Consider the following 16,544-nt stretch of genomic DNA (forward strand, 5'->3'; position numbering starts at 1 on the left):
ACTCATTTTACTAATAGTAGTTACAAGGGTACTTCAAAAAGTTCATGGAAAGATTCATATTATCTTTCAATTCTATTTTTCCATGAACATTTTGAAGTACCTTCGTATTATTTGTTGGGCACTTATTATGTGTCAGGTACTGTGCTGATTGCTTTATATCTTTTAGTCCTCATGACCAACCCATGAAGAAGATAATATCTTTGTTTCACAGATGCAGAAACTGAGGATTAGAATGGCTAAATAACTTACATAAGGAAACAGGCTGTGAAGCTGCAAAGCCAGACTAGATGCCAGGTCTGTCTGACTTCAAAGCCTGTGGCCTAATCACTATGCTATGTTGCACTTAATGGTCCATGTTCTCTAGAAGTTCACAGTCCAGTAGTGGAATCATGAATAAATGACTGCTACTGTGTGGTGCTATTACAGTACCAAGGAAGAGCACCTAACTTGGATTAGTTGAGTCCAGAAGAAATCCTCACAGCGCTAAATCCTGAAGGATGAGAACAGCCAGAAGGGCATGGTCCCTTTCATCTGATCATTTAATTACAGATTAGATTTCCTAGAAGAAGAGCCCTTCTCCTGTAGGGTTCTCCTCTCCCTACCCCCATGGGTTCATGAAAAACCTATGTACATAAAATAACTCATTATTATAAGAAGGAAATAAAAGCAAGGATCAACAGAGGGTTGGATCGCCTCAACCGATCATCTTGCAAGGCTTAAAACGTCTTCTTCCTTAATACCAGATAAGAACTGAGGCCAGACCATAAAAGAGATGTTAGTGAGAGGAATTTTGTGGGTTTTTTTAGTTCGGTTCAGGGTGACCTAGATTGGCCCACAAATGCTGTTTGTTCTGGAACTGTGCAGTGACAGTCATACATATGGTTGTTTTCCCTGGAAACTAAGATTAAGCTGGGTAATGGCATACATAACACTCCTAAGAAGTAAGGGATCCATTTTCCTAGCTTAAAGTCATCAGATTACTGTAGAAATAGCACCACCTTGTGGTCCTTGAATACTTTTAGTTTTCCACTTGACCTGGTAGAAAGAGACATGGTGCTTTCTCTCCAGTAGATAAAATTGAGTAGTATTAGTACTAAGGTGTATTTTTCAGATTGCTATGCTGTGGTGACAAGCCCTGAATTCTCAATGGCTTAACACAACAAAGGGTATTGTTTGTATTATGTGTATGTGTTTTGCTTTGTTTTTGCTGTTCCTATATTTCCAAAAGGCTTTGCAGGCAAGATTGAGGAGATGGACATAGGTACAAAGGTTCACCTTCTCAGGAAAGCTCAACATGTAGCTTTTATGGTTGCCACAGCGGGAGAACAAAAGAAAGAATTTATACCTACTCTTAGCTGGCTCTGACTAGAAATGACACAATTTATTTTCACTCCCAGCTCTTTAATCAGAGGCAATCACGTGACCCCAGCCTTTCTGCAAGGGAGGCTGAGAAATGTAGAATATTTGGATATTTAGTGAGCATTGCTAGCTCTGTTATGAAGTAAATTTACAATCATACATTCTCAGACAAATTTGGGGCAACTGTATTGCTTTACTCTGTTACTTTATATTGAAATCTGCCAGTAATGGTTCAGAGATTCCAGTGTGTTGTTCACTATGTTGCCTGCAGAGTTTACTTCCTTAGCTGGAGGCTTTACATACTTTCACATTACATGTTGCTGTGCTAGTTGTCAGACTCTTTTACCTGCCAGTAATCCTGCACCAACTGGGCCAATTGTTGAGCTAGGGCTGGCTCTGGAGCTCCCAGACCCCTCAAGCCCGTTCACAGACTGGGTCACAAACCCTTCATATGCCAGGCTGGGTCACCAGACCCCTTCACGCAGGTCTATGAGCTAGGTAACTGGCCAAAAGGTCCAAAGGTCCTTGGAGCCATAGGTTGGAAAGCATGGCTGTACAGGCCTACGCCCGCCCACCTGCTTCACTAAAACTTCTCTCTCTCTCTCTCTCTCTCTCTCTCTCCTCTCTTGAATAGCAACAAAACTAAAAGGATACATTGGTGTGCATGCGCACTGACACACAGACACACACACACACAATTTGCTTACAAAGGATGCTGAACCACACCCAGCTGAACCCGAGGCGAGGGCCTTGACCAAACTATACTATTTTCCCAACAGATCTTTAATGAAAGATTCTTGGGCCGCCCGTGGCTCACTCGGGAGAGTGCAGTGCTCATAACACCAAGGCCATGGTTTCGGATCCTATATATGGATGGCTGGTTGGCTCACTGGCTGAGCGTGATGCTGACCACACCAAGTCAAGGGTTAAGATCCCCTTACCGGTCACCTTTTAAAAAAAAAAGATTCTTCATTCCAGGGCACAAGTACTAAGTATTTGTGGTGTATTAGGTACTTGGAGGAGAAGATACAAAAATGAATAAAATCTAATCCCTCTCTTCCAAGTGTATGGCCTAGAATGAGAAGTGAACGTGTATAAGATAACATGACATGATAAAAGAATAGAGATTTTGGAGTCAGAAAAACTTGGGTTCGAATTCTGTGACAAAAATTGCTTAACTTCACTGAACCTTGTTTTTCCTATCACAAAACAGGGATGGTGATACTCTACCTGACTTGCAGGATTCTAGGCTCAAAAATAGTGCATGTAAGATACTATATTGCCTAGCATCTAACAGATACTCTTAACAGTAGTTATGAGCGCAGTTCAAGGCAGAGTAAAACTGCAATGCAGTATGAAAAAAGTGCTATTAGCAGAGAAGGAAAGATAATTACTTTTGATTGGAGGTGTCTGCCAAATCATCACTGAGGATGTGACATTTGAGTTGAGCCTTAATGAATGGGTAAGATAAATAGGTAGAGAGGGAAATCAAAGTAGAATGAGCAGAGGTATAGAGGCATAAAAGTGAATGACATGTTTCAGCATGGTCATATGACCAGAATGTAGAGTTTATGAAGGAATTAGACCAGAAAGGTAGGTTGAAGTCATAATAGTGGTCTCAATTATCATGCTAAGAACTTTGAGATTTACTTTGATATCAGTAGGGAACCATTTATTGCTTTTTGGTCAGCTGAAAATTAAACCTATTATTTGGGAGGATAAAAGACAGTGAAAGATGAAGAATCAAAGATTTAGAGATAAGGATATTGGTTAAAAAGTTGTTATGATAGCCTCTCACAACCTGTGTAGTAGGAATGGACTGTTAGAGATGGAATTTATACATGGAGTTTAAGTCTTCTCATAAAATGGGTATAAGTGTTAGGAGGGGTGGTACAAAAATAATATTCATTTCTGCACTCAAGAAGCTGCTTGAGTGCAGAAATGGGTATAAACACAGGTAGCTTTCACATTACCCATTGATTTATCAAGCAACTCCCTTATTAGATCCATCTCTCATATCCTTGTTCTCCTGGCTTCGTACCCTAATCTTTTCTTCATACTGGCATCTTTTCACCTTCTACATAAGGCCTCAATTTTGGGGTTCTCCACTTAGCATTTTCTCAGATTTGTCTCCCGATATCTTATCTTTCCCTTCCTCCCTGGTTAAGAGGTTTCTGTGTGCGGTTCACCAAGTTGCCTATAAAGAGTTTACCTTCACTTAGCTGGATGTTTTACACACTCCCTCATTACATACCTCCAATGAAAGATTCTTTATTCCAGGGCACAGCTAGAAAATTGTTACAGAGGCCATAATTATAACTATCAAATAGTGAAGAACATTGTACTAATTCCCTGATAACTGAAGTGATGTGATTATTGGACAGCTGAGAAATGCGTGATAGTAGGAACTATTCATCACTGTGGGCGGGCAAGTACATTAAAAGTTTGACAATTCTAAAACACTAAATTGTGGTTTTTTGTAGTTGGACCCTGGACGTTTTTTGCACATGGACACCCAGGCATCCCAGAGCATTGCTGCTCACCTAGATAACCAGGTTCCAGTTGAGAGTCCCAGAGCTATTTCCCGCACCTATGAGAGTGACCCGGTGAGTTGCTAATATATATATGGGGTTTTACAGGGCTTATAATTTGCTTTGCTGTCCTCATTTAACATATCAGGAAAATTGAAACTTAAAAGATGCTAAGCAGTTTACATTTAGTCAGATAGGCAGTGCATCTGAGATAGCTCTCTGGAATCCAGATCTCCCCTGTCCCTGCCTGATACTGTGGTAGCATAAAGTTCTCAGGTCACTCCACATATGTTCTGACTTAATTCCTACTAGTGAAATCACCTAGTGCCAAGGATTTTGCTGAGCATAGAATAGGTGCATAGTACTTATTAAGTTCAATGTCTTACAAGGTAAGATTAGCGGTTATTGCTGATCTATTGTATGTTGGGTGGCAAACTTTTCCTTAAAAGATCAGGTATTAAGTATTTTAGGCTTGTGGGCTGTAACAGTTTCTGTCACAGCTCTTCAACTCTGCCATAAACAAATGGATGTGGCTATGTTCCAGTAAACTTTATTAACAAAATTGGTGACCAGTCATAGCTTACCAACCCCTGGTATGAAGAATACTAAAGAAATAAAATTACTTGCCCAAAATCACACAGCAGGGCAGGTGCAGAACCCAGTTTTTCTGATAACCAGTCTGGTACTATTTTTCATCCTTGTAAATGGATTTCCTGGTGTCAAGAGAGGGAACTAACTTGATTTCTTATGAGAAGAGCAACATTTAAAATGAAGTTTGTCAGGGCCGACCCCGTGGCGCACTTGGGAGAGTGCGGAGCTAGGAGCGCAGTGGCGCTCCCGCCACAGGTTCGGATCCTATATAGGGATGGTCGGTGCGCTCACTGGCTGAGCGCAGTGCGGCCGGTCACAAAAAAGACAAAAAAATAATAATAATAATAAATAAAATAAAATAAAATGAAGTTTGTCAGCAGAAGCCAGGATTCCAGCAGTGTCCAGTGTTGCATTTTCTAGTTCAGGTCCCATTAGGCTGGATATTGATTTCTGTCTCCTTCCCCAGCATTGTTGCTACCTTTCATAAAAGAATTAGTTTTATGTTCTGTGCTTTTTTTTTTTTTTTTTTTCTTTTTACGGCTGTCCAGTATGGGAGTCTAAACCCTTGAACTTGGTGTTACAACACTGTGCTCTAACCAACTGAGCTAACCAGCCAGCCAGTCTGTGCTTTAATGTGAAGAGCACCAACAGCTTGTTTGTTCCTGCACCTACCCTCTGAGTCTTCCCATCTTAATACAAGCTGTGTGAAAGGGGAAAAGAATAATTCATTACCCAAAATACCATCCCAGCAGGGTGTATTTTATGTATGTCTCTAGCATTCACCTATTTTTACAAGCACAAAATAAAATAGAATAAATGAATGGAGTCACTGAAGTGCCTTTAGCTCCCTCCATAGTTGTAGTCCCTTTATCTGTGGATTCCTCTTGGGTTTCTATGGAAACAGCAGCATGCAGATTATCTTGTCACATGACTGGAGCATCTCTATATATAGCACAGAGGAATCTAGATGGCAAGAATTGTCTCTGTTACCCCCACATGTAGGGTTTTTACTGAGCAACTGGTTTCATCATTCAAGCCACCACCTTTATATACACACTGGATTGGGGGACAACAACCAGCATTTTTGTTTAAGATTAAAAAATGAAAGGTATCTTTTCCAGCTCTGACAGATGAGTGTTTCCCCAGCGTGGTCTAGCAGGCCTAGTGCACTTTTCAGAATATTGACCAGTTTGTCTGTGTCCACATTACACCTGTTTGCATTTTTATTTCCTAGGCCAAGCATGGGGAGCAGCACCAGGGTCAGCACTACAACATCCCCCTCCAGGATTTGAAGACTGTATTTCCCCATGGCCTGCCTCCTCGCTTTGTAATGCAGGTGCTCAAAACAGGGAATGGAATTGGGGGGAGCCCAGAATACAAGCTGCTGATAGCAAGGGGGTGAGGTTAAGTGAGTAGAAAACTATAAAAGATGAAAATCTGATCTGAAAAACAGATTCAGCTGCTGATTATCTTTGGTGAATAGTACAATTACCTTAAGCTAATGTTTATCTTCTGTTAACCACCTTAAATTCTTTTTGGAGCCACGTAAATATACTTATAAATAAGCCATATTGACATTTTTTTTTCCTTGTGTTACCTAATAAGTTTTTAGAAACTCTGGCGTTCAAGTAATTGTTTAAAATGAACTTTAATATTTGCCTTGGCAAAATATCATGAAAATACTTAAAATGCTGCACAAAAACAAAATTGTAATACATTCCTGAGCAAAGCAGAAATGATATTTAGACTAGATATATCATTGTTCTTCATTTTCATGGATTATAAGAAAATGTCATTTTGTGGCCATAACTTCAACCCAGAGTATAATCTTGGATTACTTTATAGCCATTGAAAGAATTCATGTGATTACTGCAAGCATAGTTTATAGGCACAACTGATTCTTCTGAGTAGCTCATGCTGAATTATTTGCAGCATTAGAAATTATATCTTCTTAATGAAATATCAAACTTGCCTGTGTACGTGATATTAGCTTAGGAGCAAGAGGATGTCATTTCTTCAGTGTGCTTTATTTTAGGAAATTAGATAGTAATAAGGGAATAATACCAATAAGGGAGTTAATTCTAGACTACAGATAGCCTTGTCATCAAAAATTTTGTTAAGATCAGAAATGGGACACAGTCAGAAAAAATCATCTGTAATGGCACTTTAAACTGTTCCAAGACATTCACGTACAGTCTTCAGTTTCTGGGTTGTAAAATCCTGTCTTTGATTAGACATTCAGGTTGATTTCAGACTGGCTTACCCACCAGTGCTCTGGAGGGAATTCCTCATTAATTTTTACCATGATTTCCATTTATAAAAGGCCAGCTCCCTCACCATTGTTTTTGTGTTTTAGTACTGTCATACTGCCTAACATGACATTTCTATTTTAATATCTGTATCATGTTTTTGAAGATTGCACTTTATATTAAATTTGGACTTACCTGTCAACTCCTACACCAATCTAATAGTTTTGTTAGGATTTTTTTTTTTTATATAATACCAACACTGTGGGCCTAGCTGGTTAGGTCAGTTGGTTAGACCACGGTGTTATAACACCAAAGTCAAGGGTTCTTTCCCCATATCGCCTAACCATGGGGAGAAAAAAATACCAATACTCTTTTACTTTTACTTATTTATTTCGGCAGCTTGCCTGTACAGGGATCAAACCTTGGACCTTGTTGTTATTAGCATCATACTGTAACCAACTGACCTAACCAGCCAGCCCCCAAAATATTTTAAACCTTACTTGCAAATAATATTTGTTAGATATTTATTCTTATTAGAAGACATAATTAAATACTTTATTTGCAAATCACTTTCACACACATATCAGTGCTTCCCGAATTTTTCCACCAAGGTATTCTGGTGGCAAAATGGGAGTGAACACATAAACTGATGTGTCAGTATGCTGGTGGTATGAGGTATGGCCCCATAATTGTGGAGCATCTGGTCATACCTGCTACTGAACTGCCATGTATGTAGCTACAGAAAAAGGTCTAGATGGTTATAGTAATAAAATTAACTAAAAATAAATTTAAAAGAATCAGTGTTTATTGAATGCTTACCATGTGTCAGATACTTTGATAAACATTTTACATGCTTTTAATATTTATATTGACCCTAAGTGGTATACATAGTTATATTATGCGATGTCTGGATTATTTATAGATTTCAGTAAACTGATATAATATCTATGTTTCATTAACAGGAATAATTAAAAGTTGACTATTATGTTGCTTGGTGTGGAACAATATTTCAGTTTTTAGCTAAATTATATGGATAGATTTTTCAAATTCAGTACCAATCCAACTTTTCATAACTGAGTAAATTGAAGCATGCAATCTGGTGCCCTTGGTTGCTGCATTAGGTTTAGTGTGTACAATAAGAACTAGTTAGATGTTTCACACCCACCCTCTCCTTCCTTCTTCTCTGTTTTGTTAGGTGAAGACATTCGGTGAAGCTTGCCTGATGATAAGGAACCCAACCCTAGAGCTTCTGCATTACCTGAAAAACACCAATTTTGCTCATCCAGCTGTACGATATCTTCTCTGTATCCTTTCCTGCCTGCCTTGGCAATCTGGTGCCAACTTTTTCTCCCCTCAAAATAAGGGAAAAGAAGAAATGCAAGAGTGCTGTTGACAGTAGAAGTATCCCATCTTAGTGATGTTTTCTTTAACAACAGGTACTTTAGATGGGGAGAAGGGAACAGGAAAAACCCTCAGTCTTTGCCATGCTATTCATTTCTGTGCAAAACAGGACTGGCTGATACTGCATATTCCAGATGGTAAGAACTTCCTATCTTTTCTTCTCTGTCAGGTTTAGTTATCCTGTTACTGAGGTAGCAATGTGGCTTTAATTTCCTGACAGGACTCTGACGGCTGAAGGAAAAGCCTTTGCTCCAAATATAGAGTAGTCTGAACTAGCTCATCATGATTTCTTTATATTAGTATTTGGCTAAGAACCTCCTGAAGTCTTTTGACACTAAGCAGTCCTTACTTTGATTTAATGCCCAAGAGCATAAACCCTGGCCTTAGAGGTCACCACAGGTTTTTGTTTTGTTTTGATTTTCACATCAATTTTGAATATCCATAGAGCCTTTTACTATTTAGCATTCTAGAGTTGTCAACATGGATCCTAAAAACTTAAACCCATATACTTTGCATATATCCCTTTTTGTTCAATGTTGTATACATCCAGTTTCTGACTTAGCTTTAAAAACTGCCACTAAGCAGAGGTGACATTTAATGCATGTGGTATGCCTTATGAATTCATTGTAATGATAATGTTTAGTCTAAGATGAACCGGACAAAAATGTAAATCCCGGGCCGGCCCCGTGCCTCACTCGGGAGAGTGGCTCCCGCCGCGGGTTCGGATCCTATATAGGGATGGCCGGTTCGCTCACTGGCTGAACGGCGGTCACAAAAAAGGCCAAGGGCCGAGCCCGTGGCGCACTTGGTAGAGTGCTGCGCTGGCAGCGCGGTGACGCTCCCGCCGTGGGTTCGGATCCTATATAGGACTGACCGGTGCACTCACTGGCTGAGTGCCGGTCATGAAAAAACGACAAAAAAAAAAAAAAAAAAAAAATGTAAATCCCAGAGCAAGAAGGCTTTAAGAAAGAAATATGGGAAACTAAAGTCATTCCCCATAACTTACAGAGGCATAGATTATTTTGAGTTGAATATAGTCAGTTCCTGCCTATTTTGTTTTCTTGTGCCTTTTTTTTAAGCTCATCTTTGGGTGAAAAATTGCCGGGATCTTCTTCAGTCCACCTATAACAAACAGCGCTTTGATCAACCTTTAGAGGCTTCGATGTGGCTAAAGAACTTCAAAATTGCAAATGAACGCTTCCTGAACCAGGTGACTAGACTGCCAGAAGTTTGGTGCTGGACGGTCTTTATATACATTCTGTCTTCCTTCTACCCTGAGTACCAGTAGGCTATGGAGAACGGATACTGTAGTTTGGAATAACTATACTATTTTGTGTTTCTTTCATACATTTTGCTCACAGTGGGCTCACAACTGGAAGCTCATTATCCATGTGAAATAAAGAAGCAACAATAAGCAGTTCCCATTTTGTGGGCAGCAAAGTGAAAACCATATTGATCCACTGACTTTTCCAAGGCACAGCCTCAACTTCCCCACAAGCACGTGTCCACCTATATGATTTTCTCCAGATAAGAAAGATCTTTGTTGGGAACCAGAAATGTATTTGTAAAATTGTTTTTTACTCCCAAGATTCTTGGATACAATCCCTAGACCACGGGTTTCAACTCTGGGTATAAAGCAGAATCACCTAGGAGCTTATTAAAAATGCAGATGCCGAGGCCTCATTGTGGACCTTTCTAGTCAGAATCTTACTTTTTTTTCCAAAGCTCCAGGCAGAAATGGGTTAGAAAGCATTCACTTCCATATTGAGGTCTCTTATAAAAGATCCAAAAAATAGATTAAAACTGACTCCTTAGCTTCCTACCTTCTCAAGGTGAGGAGCTTAACTCCCTAAACTTAGCTTAACTTCCAAATCTTAGCTTCCTACCTTCTCAAGGGATGGGTTCACCCTTAGGTGAAGTAGCCTTTTTTTCGGTTTATTTTGTTTGCTTGTTTTTAGATAAAAGTTCAAGAAAAATATGTCTGGAATAAGAGAGAAAGCACGGAGAAAGGCAGTCCTTTGGGAGAAGTGGTTGAACAGGTATAAGAGAAGACTCTGAATGTGTATCATGTCATAACCATAGAAAGCCTCTTATAGCATTGTAAGTCACTGTCTCTCCCAACAGGGCATAACACGGGTGAGGAATGCTACAGATGCAGTTGGGATTGTGCTGAAAGAGCTAAAGAGGCAGAGTTCTTTGGGCATTTTTCACCTCCTGGTGGCAGTGGATGGAATTAATGCTCTCTGGGGGAGGACTACTCTGAAAAGAGAAGATAAAAGCCCGGTAGGAAAACTGGATTTCTCTGTTCCGGTTTCTCTGATTTCTGATTCCATCATTTACAGAGGCTGGAATTTGCCTTGTAGATCATGCAGTATATTTTTTTGTTCTAGGAGTATTTGAATTAAAACTTACAGTGAAAATAGCATCAGAAGGAGAAGGTGATACCAAGAGTTCCATTATACATTGAAAACTAAGGGATAGAGTTTGGAAAGAGCATGACAGCACAAGCTTTCTTTCTGTTTTCTTTCTTTCCTAATTTTTTGTCTCTATTCTGTATTTCAAATGAGGCTATGTTGTCTAAGCGGAGAAGATCAGAAGCATCAAGGAAGGGGTTGGTTTAGGGTAGTGGGTGTTTTCTCTCTTGGTGACAGTTTTTAATCTCCAGATGCATGGCAGTTCTAGGGCCAGTGGCTATGTAGCTTGTCCCAGAGGGTATACCTTCAGGTACCGTGATTTGTGTAGTAGTTGTCAATTCAGTTGTCTCAGAGGAGCAACCAGGAAAAGCAATTAATGATCTCTTCTCTCTCTCACTGACCAATGTGCAGATTGCCCCAGAGGAACTAGCACTTATTTACAACCTAAGGAAAATGATGAAAAATGACTGGGTAAGTGCATATGATACCTTTCTGAAATGTGTTTTTGTTTTAAACATATTCTACTACATTGCTAATACTTTGCAGTCTCTAATTTTATGGACAGAAAGTTCTTTTTCTTAATTCCTGTAACTGTACCAAGTTAAGAGTAAAGTTTGGATTTAAATCTATGTATTTGTTTTCTAATCTTTCCACTTGACTGGAGTAAACTTATTCAAAACCATTTTATTTAAGTATTGGCCTGATTTTATTTTGCTTGCAGTTGTTTAAAGTGTTTTGTATCTTCTTACCATCTTTAAAAAGACTCGAGACTCAAAAATAAGTTTTCATAAATTTAGGATTGTGCAGCAATTTATTGTTAGGGCCAAATCTAGAACTAATAATCAATTTATTTGCCACTTAACTGTGCTAGACCACACTGCCATAACAGTGTATGGTAAAAAATCTAGATGATAAAGTTGAATTTTTATTTCTACTTCAGCTTTTTCTAATTCAGCCTTTTTTCCTTCCTTTCAGCATGGAGGTGCAGTTGTGTTGACTTTGAGCCAGACTGGGTCTCTCTTTAAGCCCCGGAAAGCCTATCTGCCCCAAGAGTTGCTGGGAAAGGTCAAGTCATGGGAAAATCTGTTTCCCCTCAGATAGTCTTTTTAGAAGAGAGGTCTTTTTAAAATTAACTTGATTCTGACATAATTTCACACTTAGAGAAAAACCACATTCCTATATGCCCTTCACTCAGATTCCTAAAATGTTAACTTGATCATATATGCTTTATCCTTTTATCTCTCTCCGCTTTTTTTTCCAAATATACATGACAGTAACCTGCAGATATGATGTCTATTTATCTCTAAATAATGTCTCTTTCCTAAAAACAGAGATATTCTAATATACGACCATAGCAACAGTTATTAAAATCAGGAAATAATCAGTTACAATACCTTCACCTAATCTGTGGAACTTAATGTTTTTGCCAGATATCCCAATATCCTAAATAGAAAAAGAAAGTCTTCGATAATGTGTTATATGTTCAGTTATGTTGTATCTTTGGTCTCCTTTAATCTGTGACAGTTCTTCAGTCTTTGTCTTTTATAAACTTAATATTTATATTTTTGAAAAGTACATGCCAGTTATTTTGTAGGTTATTTTATGGGTTGCCTGCCTCATGTTTCCTCCTGAATAGAAGTGATGTAAGAAATGAGGATGTATCGGGCCGAGCCCGTGGCGCACTTGGTAGAGTGCTGCGCTGGGAGCGCAGCAACGCTCCCGCCGCGGGTTCGGATCCTATATAGGAATGACCGGTGCACTCACTGGCTGAGTGCCGGTCACGAAAAAACGACAAAAAAAATAAAATAAATAAATAAAAAATAAATGAACAATGTATAAAAAAAAAAGAAATGAGGATGTATCTTTTCAGTGCATCTTATCAGGAGGCACATGACATCTACTTCTCCCATTACTGTTGATGTTAATTTTGAACACTTAGTTGAGGTGGTGTCCATCTGGTTCTCCTCAGTAAAGTTACTATTTTCCCTTTGTAATTTTAGTAAGTATCTCTGGGAGATATATTGAAACTAGGTAAATATTCTGTTACTCCTCAGACTTCCACCTACTAGTTTTAGTATCCATTACATTCATGATTCTTTCCTAAATTAGTTATTATGATAATAGCCAAATAGAGATTTTCTAGCTCCATTGTCTCTTCTAAATGTGTCTCTTGGCTTTCTATTATAAATAAGAACTTTCTCTTTTCCCTTATATATTTGCTTGTTTCAGTATGGACTTGCAGATTCTTATTTTAATGGGTTCTAAATCTTTACTATCATTTTTTATTTTAATGCTCAAATTATACCATATTTGGCCCATAGGAGCTCCTTCAAACTGGCTTCTATGTCCTGTTAACATGTCCCCATCATTCTTTTAACATTGCTTTACTTTCTAGCATAAGAACATGTTCCAGACTCATCTTGTACTTTCTGTGCCCCAACCCTGGAATCAGCCATTTCTCTAAGGAGGCTTGGTTTGTTTTAGAGGAGAATGGTATTTAGAAACCAAGTGGTGTGTGTACTCATTTCTACTGGGGTGTCATTTTTTTCTAGGGCCCTCTCAGCAGAGCTAGTAAACAGATACAAGTAATGTTCATATACACATATATACGTGCATGTATATGTATGTATGTACTGTGTGCACGTTTATATATACACATCCCCATATCTATATCTGTTTCTCTAATCATATTCAGAAACCACTAGTTCAGGGCCGGGCCCATGGCGCACTCGGGAGAGTGCGGCGCTGGGAGCGCGGCGACACTCCCGCCGCGGGTTCGGATCCTATATAGGAATGGTGGGTGCACTCACAGTGCACTCACTGGCTGAGTGCCGGTCACGAAAAAGACAAAAAAAAAAGAAACCACTAGTTCATACTGCTACTTGCCACTTCCATGCTAGTGTCACAGCATTCGTTATATCCTTCCCCCTTTCCATATTTGTAACCCTCATCTACTACAATAAGAAATCTTCTCTCACTAGCTACAATATATTTACTTATTTGCTCAGTCCTAGAATATGTTAAAAGTAGTTCTAGATTTGCTAACCCTTGACTCTGTGAAAAAGAAGCTGCTAACTACAGTTTGATATTTGTTTAGTTGTTGTCTTTAGCCTAAGGGTCTTTAGTCCAAATATTCTGTTCAGAAATTACTTGGTTTAGTTCCCTCTCCCCTCTTCTTTTCCCCCCTCTCCTCTTAAATGTTATATTTGAAATACTGTTTGGTTGATTCATTTGTTTTTGTTTATATCCCATTTAGTCTTTTTCCCCATTCTTATTTTATTTATATTCTGGTGTTGAGTATATGAAACATTAACTTGGTTCCAAAAGTCAGAACTGTCCAAAAAAAAAAAGAAGTATACTGAGACAAGTGGCATCCCCCTCCTCAAGCGTTATTTCTTTTTTAAATATAATGGCCAGCTACAAATAAATAAATAAATAAACAAATAAAATATTTGTGGCCATGTAGAGCAACAGTAGCCAGCCACCATGTGTGGAGTGCTATATAAGGCAAGGTAGCCAGAGAGTGAGGAATAAAGTAGAACAGAAGAAAAACAAAGACCTTGCCCTCAAAATGCTTAAATAGAATTTGTCCCTCAACTGATTTGTCACTTAAATGATACTGTTTCTTTATCCTTTTTCTTCTCCAGGAAGGATTTGATGCTCTGGATCCCTTTATTCCCATCCTGGTTTCCAACTATAACCCAAAGGAATTTGAAAGTTGCATTCAGTATTATTTGGAGAACAATTGGCTTCAACATGAGAAAGGTCAGTTTGATTTTTTTCCTATCAGGGCTTTTGCTCACAGTAGAATCCCACCAAATCAGAGCCTTGATCTCTTCTTCCCTCAGCAGCAACCTGTAATTTGTATTTTATCTTTTTTCCCTTTATCTTGACTTCTTTCTGGCTGACAAGATGGTACAGAAAGGTGGGTGAGAGGTGGTTAAGGTTTAATTTATAAAACAGATCATATCTCTCCCTAAATTCTCATCTTAGTCCAGAATAAAATGTTTATGCTAAGGAAGGAGGCAAAGCCAAGTCCAGCCACTGGGCAAAGTTTCCAGTGTTTGAGACGCTGCCACACTCATTGTTGCATTTACTCATCAACAAACTTCAACTGAGAGACTCAGGCTGAGACACCCACAGAATAATTCATATTGTATGAGAGGCTACCCTAGCACCCGAGTCTTTGCCATCCTGCCTTAGTACATGTACAAAAATTAACTCTTAATACCGTATTTGATCCACTTTAACTGAAAGCATTCCAGCTGTTCATGTAACCTTGCCCTTACCTCTGGATGTGAAAGGGGATATAGAGGAAAAGTAAAGGCTGTTATGTCAGCAGGTAATAAAGAGTTCATAGTAATTGGAATAGGTTACTAAAGTAGTAGAGAGAAGAGCATAAAAGTAGCTGTAGTGCGGTAGGTTGGGAGGCACAGTGGAGAGATTTCTGAGGGAGGTAGGAGATTTGTTAAAGTCCTGAAGTCCATAAGATATTCTTGGAATGGAAAGAGAGAGAGATGCTGGATTGGAGTGGTAGAGACAGAAAGGGAAATTACACATAGAAAAAAATAATAGCTTAATGGGATAAAGGATCTAGAAGTGAGATCTCTTGGGAGACTCTAATTATGTCAGAACATAATCTGGGTAAGGTAGCCTTTATCTACAGAATTTTCTGGAGAATGCAATGCAGCAGGAGGAAACTGCCACTTATCTGTTTGACTCCATTTTAGCTCAGACAGAAGAAGGGAAGAAGGAGCTGCTGTTCCTAAGTAATGCAAACCCTGGGCAGCTGGAGCGGCTCTGTGCCTACCTCTAAGCCACGGTCACAACATGCATGGAAGAGTGGATATTTCCTTTAGGCTGGACCCAGTCAGGTGGGGAAGTCCCACAGTACAGAGGAAGAACAGCCAGGCTCCTGTACAAACGGGATTGGACAGGACTGCAGTTGGCTCTGGACCTTCATTGAAATGGATTCCTTATGAAGTGACTGTGAACACATGGCAATAAGATGTCCCCTTGTTCCTGAAACTAATATTAGTTTATAGGATTTAGTTTTCACATATAAGATAATTATGGATCTTTTTCTTAAAACAAGTAAAATTAAATATCTTTCTTAAAGTGTTGTGTTAGATCTGTAATACCGAAAGATCCTTCAGATGAGTCAAATTGAATCTCTCTGTCATTCTGCTTGTTGGGGGTCTGAAGAGACTCAATTCTACAGAAATATCCAGTAGTTCTATTTTCTAGACTTTATTCAAAATTCACAGCTTAACTTCTCCCTCACAGACACTTATCATTCACATCCTGTTTATACTTTTGTCCCTTAGTGATCCTTGAGAGCCTTACTGAAACTCCAGCTGAGTTTCTGGCAGCTGTTTATGGTACAGTCACTCTGTATGTGTTCCTGAGAGAAGTAAGCATTAAACTCCTATCCATTGTATATAATGAATTAACTTATCTTTGATGTACATAGAGTTGTTCTAGCTATGTACCATCCTCGGGAGAATTGAGAAAATAGTAACTCAAATCATTTACAGTAGAGCTTAATCCTTTCACCATATTCAGGTTGTTGGAATGATTTAAAGAGTCAGAATTTTGATTCCCAGATCTGCCACGTACTACCTGTCTGTCTTAGGGTCTCTTAGTCTTCTCTAATTTCAACTTATCTCTGTTTCTTCTTATCTAATGGTGATGATAATGCTAAACTTGGGTAAGGGGCACAAAGAATAATTACAGATTTGATTAAAGATTTAAATTACAGATTTAAATAATTAAAGATTTGTAATAATGAATATGCTAATAATGATTTGATCATCAAAAAATTAAAATTAAAAAATAATGCTAAACTTGCAGGGATTTTGTTAGAATCAAATGACATGTAAAGTGCCTAACACATAGTAGGTATCCATTAAACAGTAGGTAACTGTCCTCATAACTTGGATTTTATAATGCTTTATTTGAAGAACTCCCTATCAAAAATAGAATTTGCACCCTTGAAC

General features: G+C 38.7%; 1 protein-coding gene across 5 annotated transcripts in view; it reads left to right on the plus strand.

Annotated features, from left to right (window-relative positions):
- DAP3 (death associated protein 3) overlaps positions 1–15,663 on the plus strand; it is a 35,674-nt gene extending 20,011 nt beyond the window's left edge. For 3 of the 5 annotated variants that reach the window (XM_063106545.1, XM_063106544.1, XM_063106543.1), the window contains exons 3-13: positions 3,843–3,965; positions 5,716–5,817; positions 7,926–8,034; positions 8,176–8,268; positions 9,211–9,341; positions 10,090–10,170; positions 10,256–10,414; positions 10,957–11,016; positions 11,521–11,610; positions 14,193–14,310; positions 15,276–15,663. In XM_063106545.1, coding sequence (XP_062962615.1) covers positions 3,843–3,965; positions 5,716–5,817; positions 7,926–8,034; positions 8,176–8,268; positions 9,211–9,341; positions 10,090–10,170; positions 10,256–10,414; positions 10,957–11,016; positions 11,521–11,610; positions 14,193–14,310; positions 15,276–15,361 — 1,152 coding nt within the window. In that variant the 3' untranslated portion in view covers positions 15,362–15,663. The remainder of the gene's footprint in view (positions 1–3,842; positions 3,966–5,715; positions 5,818–7,925; positions 8,035–8,175; positions 8,269–9,210; positions 9,342–10,089; positions 10,171–10,255; positions 10,415–10,956; positions 11,017–11,520; positions 11,611–14,192; positions 14,311–15,275) is intronic. The other 2 variants (XM_063106547.1, XM_063106546.1) reach the window with 1 other exon arrangement.
- Positions 15,664–16,544: the final 881 nt, after the last annotated feature.

This window comes from Cynocephalus volans, chromosome 8, assembly GCF_027409185.1.
Source record: "Cynocephalus volans isolate mCynVol1 chromosome 8, mCynVol1.pri, whole genome shotgun sequence".
In the NCBI taxonomy this organism is placed as follows: domain Eukaryota; kingdom Metazoa; phylum Chordata; class Mammalia; order Dermoptera; family Cynocephalidae; genus Cynocephalus; species Cynocephalus volans.